The 11,018-nt window shown below is 28.0% G+C and overlaps 1 protein-coding gene across 1 annotated transcript in view; it reads left to right on the forward strand.

Annotated features, from left to right (window-relative positions):
• LOC117178453 (glutamate receptor ionotropic, kainate 1-like) overlaps positions 1-11,018 on the forward strand; it is an 87,949-nt gene that overhangs the window by 34,119 nt on the left and 42,812 nt on the right. The window contains exon 2 of the mRNA XM_033369879.1: positions 2,063-2,224. Coding sequence (XP_033225770.1) covers positions 2,063-2,224 — 162 coding nt within the window. The remainder of the gene's footprint in view (positions 1-2,062; positions 2,225-11,018) is intronic.

An 11,018-nucleotide genomic window follows, 5' to 3' on the forward strand; every position in this document is an offset into this window, starting at 1 on the left:
TATCTTGTATTTTTCCAAAGCATTCTTGGTGAGTTTTCCAGTAAATTTAAAGTTTTTATCGACTCTAGAGGGGTTTCACACAATTCAAGGATACCGTCTACGTTTATCTTTAACAAAACTCTTCAAACAAATAATACAGAGTTAGATGGAAAAGGGAATACTACGAAGGATCACGTCCTCTAGAGAGTTACAATTTGCGGACTGACCTGTCGATAATTAAGGTGAATACGTGAGTTGAATTTTGATGTTCTTGGGGATCTTACACATCAAGGACACACTGCTATAAAAATCTTTAAAAATATCACTTTTATACAACATTTATGATTGCCTAATTATTTAAGATACCTAAAAAATAAAAACAAACTTATCTATGAATATAATTCAAATGAATTTTTGACTAAAAATTTTTTTTAACGAAAAGAACGAATACATTTTCAACCAAAAAGTCGAATTTTTAACTGAAAAAGATACATTTTCAACAAAAAGTGACCAATTTTTCACCAAATTTAAATGATGAATCATTAACTTAAATCATTAATTTTTTAACCAGGCAGTTTGACTTTCAACCAGAGTGGAATTTGAAACAAAATACATTTTTTTACCAAAAAAATAAATTTACTTACAAGATATTAAGACGAATTATTAAGAATAAAAGCTCAATAATTGCTAAAGAAGCAACAAGAAAAACTAGGACATCTAAATTTTCAATGAAAAATAGAATAGTTAAATTTTCACTTAAAAAAATAATTTTCACTACAATAACGCCGAATTTTCAACAAAATACTTACATTTTTAATCAGGGAGATGAATTTGCAACTGAAATTATGAATCTTTAACAAGAAAAATGTTTTTATAATAAAACAGATCACTTTAAAAAATAGTGAAATTTTCTATAAAAAAAAGGTGAATTCTTAACAAAACATGTGTAAGTTGATATTTCAACAGAAAATATTTTAATTTTAAATAAAAGAACACTTTAATTTTTTAAAAAAGAATTTTCAGCCAAAATGATTTATTTTCTATCAATCAAGACGATTTTTAAACAAAATATACGAAAAACATGCATATTAAATCGCAGAAATAAATTTTTAACTAAAATAGTTCATGCTAACCATAAAAATGAATTTTTAACAAAGCGGTTCAACTTTCAATCAATTAGTTGAATCTTTAACAAAAAAATATGAATTAAGAAATTTGTATCGAATTCGTAGTTTTGATTGTTATAATCAGTCATTTATTTATGATTTTATTAATTGATTAACATTCAGGAATATAATAAAGAATTTTAATTTAGAAATAATTAACTTTTTTAATATAGTTAACTAATCAGTCACTTCTTCTGCCAGAACATCAGTCATTTGAAGTGACTACATGATTCCGTCCGTACTATAGGCTGACTCACCGGTTAGAATGGCTTTTTTGTCCGTACAAATTGAAATGACGATATTGTTTGTAGAAATGATTAGTTTTTCAGTAGAAGCATGCATTTAATTTTTTTTAAAGAAGGATTTTATATGCAACTTTCTTCTATAAGAACGCTTGAGCGCCCAACGTTTAATGCCGTAAAATATGATAAGATTATTGTGACAAGTAGTACGAGCAAGAGCAGAAGCTAATTTATTAAAAGTGGCCTGATTCAACTCGACAAGAACAAATGATCGAAGAGTAAATTTCTCCTGTGTTTCCTCCGGCTATCTTAAAGTAATTATACTCACAAAGATTACATAGCTAAACTTTAAATAATGAAGGTATGGGTCTTTAGTTAAAATCAATATTGCAGAAATTAAAAATTCAATGGGCTGACAAAGGTTTTCAGAGAGGAAATACATTTATCAGTTTGAAAAAACTCGAAGTTTAGTCTGTGAGATTACTGAGAGTCGGATTATTTGCGAGGAGTACAGTGATTAATTTAAAAGCTGTCAGTAGAGGATAAAAATTAAAAAAGTGTATTTATGTTCACACTTCGTTTTAGGATTAATAGTTTAGTAACTCTCGATTTACTATTTAAAAATGCATTTTTATTGACAAAAAAGTAGTTATAATTTATTTGTTTTTGTTCTAGGCGCTATTTTTACCGAAGATCAGAAGGATAGTCCTACAGAGTTAGCTTTCAAATACGCTGTCTACAGAATCAACAAGGACAGAAGTCTTCTTCCTAACACCAGTTTGGTGTACGACATTCAATATGTGCCTAAAGATGATTCATTTAGAACTTCCAAGAAGGGTAAGGACCTGCTTTAGATGCATTTATATTATTTTTTGAACTTAAATTAAAGATATTTATTGTTTATTAAAATATTTAAAAAGTATTTTTCCATTTCAAAAAAAGATTGTTTATTTTAAGGGTCGGTAATTCAAAATTAAATTATGAAAATCATATATAGTTCTGAATTTTTATATCTTATTTCATCAAATAAATCCTAGTAACAAATGATTAAATGTATTAATAGCGAGCACGCCTTGGATTAACTTTTTGTAAAATTTACTATATCATAGCTTTCTTTCTTTAAATATTATAGGAAAATTGCGTTTTTTTTATATCAATATGCTGAAACCTTTTCTTTCATCTCGATAGTCTTCAAAGATTTCTTAAATCGAAGGTCTAAACATAAAGATGCCAATTAAAAAATTATTTGTTATGCCATGTTGATGGCTTTTTGTTCTCAGAGTTTAAAAAATAATAAAAATAAAGAAATTTCTTTTCCTAGACCACAATTATTATGTGCTGAAAGCTTTTTCGGTAGCCCGATTTTTTTCGGAGATAGCATTGGTTGAATGTTCTTGACAGCTGAATGTACATTTTAAAATGAAACTCGTTTTGCTTTTTTGTTATCAGTGAGTAAAAAGTTAGAAAAATGAGGAAATTCCTTTTTTTTGCCACAATGTTGAAATATTTTTCAGTGGTTCACTTCTCTTCAAATATAGCTAAAATCAAATAGCTTGGCATCAAGGAATACATTTTTCAATATTATAGTGAATTTTCTTTTTTTCTCTCTAACCGGAAGATTGAAAAATTAGAAAAATGGGGAAACTCCGTTTGTTAGACCACTCTACCGCCGTGAAAAAAAAGAAAACAGCCATTACATTTGGGATTTCTCACCTAATTCGCAATTTTCTCTCATTGAAATATATTGTGAAAAATGCTTCTTGTTTTTTCCAGCGAATCTGTATTGTCATCAGAAAATAAATAAATTTCTTAACGGAATTTAAGACGAGATGGATCTATGAATTAAAATTTTGTTTAAATAAATTGTTTCTAAAAAATAGATTCTCCTTTGCTCCGCTGGGAATAGAAGAACAGAACTTCCTATTGCCGATCGGGTGATTTTCCCTTAAGCTACTAGAGATCGAAAGAAGAAGAATTTCCCCCATCTAGTCTGAAAAGACGTTGAAAATTTATGTTATTCTTTGATTATAATACAGATTCCTTGAAAAATTTGAATATGTAACACCTGGCAAATTAATTCGTATATTTTTGAAAAAGGATTCTTCTTTCGTCCTCTCTAGTAGCTTAAGGGAAAAGCACCCGATCGGTAATCGGAAGTTCTGTGGTTCTATTTCCAGCGTAGCAAAGGCGAAGATCCTTTTTCAAAAATATATAATTTTAAAAATATTTTTTCTTTGAGCCTTATTTTCTTGAGGTGCTTTCTGTCATCAACCACACAAAAAATCTTTTTCTCGGGCTTTATGTTTATAACGAAGAATTATTTCTTCAATATAAAAAAAAGTTTTCATATAAAAGCATATATTTTTTTAATATTGTGTTATAAAGATAAATACATATTATGTGCTCAGAATAATATACATTGCGTCTCTTTATTTCCTCTTTAAACCTTTTTTAAATTCAAGAATCTAAATTTATAAAGTTTCCATATATTGAGGATAACAAAATAAAGATAAAAATTTGTAATGAGGTGATCAATGAAAAAGTTGTATTGTAAAAAATTGAAAACAGTGGTTTAAATTGGGAAATTGTAATTGGGGAACCACGAAGAAGGGAAATTATTTTGCTTTTTAACACCAGTTGGAATGTGTGTTTATATATGCACGGAATTTTTCGTGCAACTGGATGCTAGATTCAAATTATTTTCAATATTTGTAAAAAGACATTTGCGATTAAAAAGCTAGTTCTTTTCAAACCATTTTTGGTTTCTTCTCTTGTTGGTCTCTCAGTTTTAATATATATATATATTTGTGAATGTTATAATTATTCAGAATTATTACTTTAAGTTCAGTCCACGTAATATATAGTTTCGTTCATTCTGGATTATTAATCTACAAGTTTCTAAATAATTGTTTTATTCCGTGAATATCAGAAGTTGATTTTATCTCAAATTTATTTGCTTCTAATTTGGCGAGTACATTACTTGAAATCTTATTACGAAATCAAATCAACCTTAAGTAAACAGAAAGATATTAATAAGGAATGCGAATTCTGATATCGTTCGTATCTACATATAGTATATAGAAGTAGTTAAGGGGTGAAAATCAGTACCACACCTTATGTAAACTCCAGATTCAACGATCGCGAAATACAGCCAGAAGGTAGAGTTAAAACTTGGAAGCTCATTGCTTTCACCCCTCATATATAATTTAATTTTCTAACACTACGAGAGAAGAATACGTCATTTTATCGAATTTACATTATTACTGCAAAAATAAAATTGACTTATGAAAATGAACCTTGAATTTAAATGTAAATCGGAAGCAAAGAAGTTGAAAAGGAATTTAAATATTTTTTCTCGTTATCTTTTCAAAAACTTATCCTCAACAAACGAGGTGATGTTTAGCTTATGTTTAACTTGGCATACATTTCTACACTCACTAGCATATTTGTTTGAATCAAATATAATTTGCTCATACTCAAACCAAAATTTAAGACGATGTGAATGGTTTGCTCTATGGGCCATTATTTATTAATTATTAAAAAGTCGTTTAACTTTGGTTCTTGATTGGGCAAGTAGAGCAACAAAAGATTCACATATTCACAATTATTAAACACCTGATTAAAAACCGTCAAGATTTTTTAACATCAACCCAATATTTTTCTGATTCAAATTTGTGTTTTCGAATCAAGAATAATAAGCTCTTAATGTAAACAAAACTTTTCTCTTGGTTATACATATTTCAAAACTTTCGGTATTAAGACTTTTTTATAATTGCTTCATTTCGTTATCCTTCGTAAATATACAAAATTTCATTTTCGAAAGTTCAAATTGAAAAAATGTGATTTTTAAAAATCTTAATTAATTAACGTTCAATTCGAAATATTTAAGCATTTTATGCAAATTTGCAAGGCGTATAATTTATAATATTTTCGATTTACAATCTTTAAATTTGGCATCTTAAAATAGCACTAGTCAACAAAATTTTACCTGAACATCAGAACTCTAATCTAGACAGCATTTATTTCCACCAGCTGATACTTAAAAGTTATTTGAAACTGAAGTTTTAGATGAAATTTTTTAAATCATTGTACAAAATAATAATGATCATTTTCTTTAACACCATTTTCTTAGCACTTACATTTTTAGGATTGTCCACAGTTTTCAAAATATATCCATTTTTATCAGAAAATTACTATTTTGCTTTCTATTTCTTTAAATAAATATTTGGTATCGTTTTTCACGAATAATTAATGATAATATCATTAAACATAGAAACTTTTATCTTTAATATCTAAAATTTTCCTATGGGTTTCGAAAGAAGGAGAAATCTCTCACGAAAACCATGAAACAAAATTTTTCTTTTAAAAACAAATTTTTTTAAATTATGTGAACGCTATTGAAATAGTATATTTTGCTACTAGATTAAGAATTAGGCATTTCAACACAAGCGCTAAGTTTGCTGTCAGAATTGTAAGCGAGTCGGAGGCGAACAGTAAGCATGTCTAATATGAACCGAAAATGAAATAAAGACATGGCAAGTACTATAAACTTCACATGAGTTGAAACTGTCCACTTTCAGCTAATGATATTTTTAAATGAATTTAGGAAATTTTTGTTGTGGGAAACAGTAAGAACAAATTTTCCAAAAATGATGGAAATTTATCGTAAATTTTTCCATAATTACTGAAAATTTCAGTAAATTTTTAAATATCCAAAGTTGTGTCAACTTTATGAATTTTCGGTAAATTGATAAATTGCCGAATGCTTTTTGGAAAAAACTAAAAATTATCGGGAAATTCAGGTATCTAAAAATTACCCCCATTTTTGGTAAACTATGGTAATTTTTCAATAATTTATAATAAATAATCAACATGTCAAGCACCAACTTATAATGAAGTAAGGATATGATTCCGGCAGTACTGAAAAGTACTTTCCAAGAAAAATGTGCAAGCGCTGCTAGGAAGAGTAATTTTGCTCAAAGAGCGCAAGCGCAGCAATTATGCAAGTTTTCATAACGGCTTTTTACGAGGGTTTTGGAATTGGTAATTTTTCAGTCGTTATACATCCCGCGAAAAACGAAAATTCCATGCGTTATAAAAGGGTTTTAATGCCAAAATTACCATACACATAAAATTTAAAATATATTTCAAAAATGGTGTATGGTAGAATCAATTTCTTTTTTTTCTGAATTAAAAAACGAAGAAAATCACAAATTCGTTGTTTAAAATTTTTTCGTTATTTTTACTACCACGGTTTTATCAAAACACTATTTTTCGTGTGTGTTTGTGTGTGTTTTTTTTTGTAGCTTCTTGTGATTATCTCGAGAACCAATAGAGTTATCGAAAAGTTCAAAAGATCATTGGATTCATCGTTAACAAACATATAAAAAATATCTTACTTTTGAGGAACAATTATCGATATCATTTTGCACAATGTCTAAAAGATTTTCCGTGAAAAATTAAGTTGTAAATTCAAATTTAGAGCAATAAAATACTTGAAAAATTATGTGTTTTATACCACAGGCCCGTAGCTGTCAAGTATTGGATACTTAAAATTTACAATTTCCTCTACAATATTTATTTAACAGTAGTAAAATTCACAAATACGTAAAAACTATGAGAGACCACCCTACACTAGAAAATGATGTTACTTTAGATTATCATTAATTAAAAATAGAAGCGTATGTGAAATAATTAATTTAATATAATTATTGATTAAGATACACTACGTATAAGTATGTTAAAATTATTTTGATTTAAAAAAACACTGATATTTTATAATTTCGAAGATCAATATTTTAAATGAGTCACTATTTTCAAACCCTAAAGATTACGCTCTTACAAGTAAAAAAATCAAGCTCAGTTTTAAACCAAAAAAACGACGTAAAATTTCCTGCAAGCCTTATACTGTCTACATTTTACGGAACATCTTTCTTGAAGGAAAATAAAATTGCCTGTGATATATGCTTCTCAAATTAGGACAAAATAATGGCACATGCAAATTACCTGTCAAAGATGGTTTCCCTTCGTCATTTTCGATTTGTTTTCTGTCGTATCCTAAATAAGCTCAGCTTATAATAAGTACGCGAACTGCGTTTGTATATAAGTATGTAAATACATAGCGTAGCTAAAATGAATTTCCATCACGACTCGACGCTTAGAGGCAAATGCACGGAAATCTCGCATCTCATCCAAGAGACATGCCCGTCACGGATACATCCTTCCATGAAATTTTCTTCATAAATCCTGTCCTCCACGACGTGTTTGTCTCTCACAGTTGCTACATTTGTCCTTTTACACTTACTTTTATGTTTTTTAGTCTTTTATATTTTATCACTTTCCTTTACGAGACCTTTGCAGTTACATGTCCAACGATAAAACTTTCAAGAATATTTTCCCATGAAAAGTAAGTCGGAAACGATCTTTTCAAAAACCTCTAATATGAGCGTTTGAACAACTTATTTATGACGCAATTTGCAGTTAAGTGACCTCAAATACAGAACATACGGCATTTAAAAATGCAGTTTGATTCCGCAAGCCATATGAAAATTAAAGGTATTTGTGCCACTCTGTCGTAGCATGAAAAAGGAATTGAAATTAATTTATTTCCTTAATATTATAACATGATGTTAAACACAGAGGAAGATTATCCTATATTTACTAATACTCTAAATTGTTTGATGTTCATTTTCATTTTTTTACATATCCATACGTCCCTGCACATGCACTTTACCATAAGTACAACGATATGTTATGTGCACGAACTAAAACGTTTTATATGGCACATAATATTGTACACAATTTTTCATTTTTCATATTTCATCTCAGCTTGTCATTTTTTGTTGTTGAATTTATGTGTTTTTTTCGCGCAACACAACATTCTTTACGCTCTTATGCATAGCAGCAGCAGGTGAAAAAAGCAATACTTGTGTAATTTTACTAAAAATAAATTAAATTATGATGATTTTTTTAATATGTAGAATTTTTGCTTTCATCGAAAAATTAATTTTTGTGAAGTTTAAAAATTCTAAAATCGCAAAAAAATAACAAATTCTGCTATTCTTGAATCACGAGAAAAATTATTGGTCATGAAAGTAAATAATAACCCCTTTTAATGCTGAGAGTTTTAAAATTTTCACGTTTTTCCAAATAAGTGTACTTAAGTCAATAAAAAAAAACACGTTTTTTTGCATATTAAAAAAATTTCAATTAATAAATCAAATTTTCTTTCAAATTTATAATTTTACATTATTGTTTGCTAGTCAAAACTTTAATCATAAAAAATTCCCCACAATGTTTACACGATTAGGAATAATTTTCTAATTTTAAAATAAAAAAAAGAGAACAGAAGATATTAACCAATTTCAAATTCTTTTTTTCACTTTTCAGATGCCAACCAAAACTTTTTTTATCTTAGTTCTTACGATCTGAAACTAATCACTATTAGGACTGTTTGTTGTATTACCGTATATTCTTTTTTTGTTGAGAAAAAAGGAATTCGAAAATTATAATTTTATTTTTTAAGTATTTTAATTTAAAAAGTTCTAATTTAATAGGCTTTAATTTTTTGTGTCTTTCAATTAGAGTGCCGTATTTTTAAGAATTTTCAATGCAAAAATATTTATATTTTAAACTGTAAAAAGAATTCAAGTTAAAATAGTTCTTTTAAAGAATATTTAGGAAAGTAAAGAAGGTGGGGTTTCCAAGACATTTTTTTCATTATTTTCTTTAAATTTTAAAAATATAGAAAAAATTGTTGTCTGGAAAACCCTACTTTTTTTATTGTTTTAAATGTTTTTTAAATGTTCTACTGACAGAATAAAGGCATCCTATCAGTATCATGGAGATTAATCCATTTTTGGAGCTGGGAGAACTTTTTTTCTCATAAAAATGTAATTTGTGAATTTTTCTCGTAAATTGTGAAAGATATTGCAAAAGAAGAAGAAAATTTTTTAATAGAACTTTTTTAGACGTGCAAACTTTTATTCTAACATTTTTTCTTATCTGTCATTACTTACAAGAAAAAGTAGAAAATTCGATTGTAAGAAAAAAGAATTCTCCTAGCTACGAAGGTATTTAGGAAATAACAAAATTACAAGATATCTTTAGTATCAAAACACAAATTAAGAACAAATTGGTAAAAAAATAAGAACTGGATTTTTGGATAAAATCTATTTTTCATTTTCCAGAAAAACCATGGTCATTCTATTAATATTGAATCATTTTTTTATTTTCTTGCTATTAGAATCAAACAGAAACTAATAGATACCTCAATTAGATCAAAAGATATAGACGTTTAAAACATGTTTTCGGGGATTTTGAAAAACAAAGCTTAAAATTCAAAAACGTGTAAATTCTTAGAAAAAAATTGAGATTGAAAAAATACGTGTCGTCTAATTTCCTCTAAGGAATAATATAGAGAGAAAGAGAGAGCAAGAGAGCGGAGGAGGGGGGGTTGAGAGAGAACACATACAGGCTTTGTTTAGCGTGGCAGCAGGGGGATATCGAGGAAGAGCCTTTTGAGGAAATCACGGCACGAAAGGGCGACGCGAATAGAAACAGAAGGAATTCGCTATAGAAAGTATACTTGTAAGACACAGAAAGAGATAAAGCCGTTCGTTCAGTCAGACGATCAATCTTTTTTTTTCAATTCACTTCCGTGTCCCAAAAGAAGTTTCACTTCAAAAAAAAGTTTTAAAAAATCCAAATTTATAATTTTATTCGAAAATCACTATCAAAAATAGAGAAACTTAAAGAGCGTAATGTTTTTTGCTTAAAAATGTTACGAAAAATAATTTTTCACTCGTTATTATTTTGCACCGCAGCAACAAATCATCAAACGCTACATAAATCATAAAGTGTTTCAATTACAGTCTTGATCTCATTTATTATATTATAGTAATTTTTTTTTCTTCATAGGTTGACAACTTTTTTTGCAGGCACTTTTCGTTTTGAGTTTTAATTTAAGCACTCTACTTTAGTTCAAACTATAACAATAATAAAATTGGTTGATTTCACGCTTGATTTGATAAGATGGAATTTCAAGAAAAAATATCGGTGGGCCAGTTCTATTTTGGGCAATTCGCAGCCATTTGTTTAAACCATTTTTCTTGGGCCGATTTTCTGCCGGATCCGAACGTAGATGATTTCTATAATTGATTTTCCTTAACAAAGAGTAACTGCGTAAAAAATACAAATATTCTTAAAATAGAAACGATGGGTAAACTATAAAAAATAACGAATGAGATCAGAACTGCGAGAAATATGTGGATTATAGCTGGTACGATATCAAATGTCAAAAACGTGCAAAATACTTTTATTGCAAAATTCTCAATCAAACATCACTATCTCCTTCACATTTTCTTCTTTTGGCTAGATATTTTCGAAAAAAATCATAAAAATTCTGCCTCTTGGAAAAGAAAATCTCTTATTTTTTGACAACTCTTTATTAATATTAAACTGATTGTAAAAAATTTAAATAAAGCTTTTAATATTAAAAATCATAAATCATATTGTAAGAATTATATATCTTAGCTTATTAAGCACTGTAAGTAAAATATATTCAAAAATACTTATTCGTAGGGTAATGAAAATAACAGAAACAAAGATTTGGGAAGTCCAAAGTGGGTTT

This window comes from Belonocnema kinseyi, chromosome 8 (assembly GCF_010883055.1).
Source record: "Belonocnema kinseyi isolate 2016_QV_RU_SX_M_011 chromosome 8, B_treatae_v1, whole genome shotgun sequence".
NCBI classification, from domain to species: domain Eukaryota; kingdom Metazoa; phylum Arthropoda; class Insecta; order Hymenoptera; family Cynipidae; genus Belonocnema; species Belonocnema kinseyi.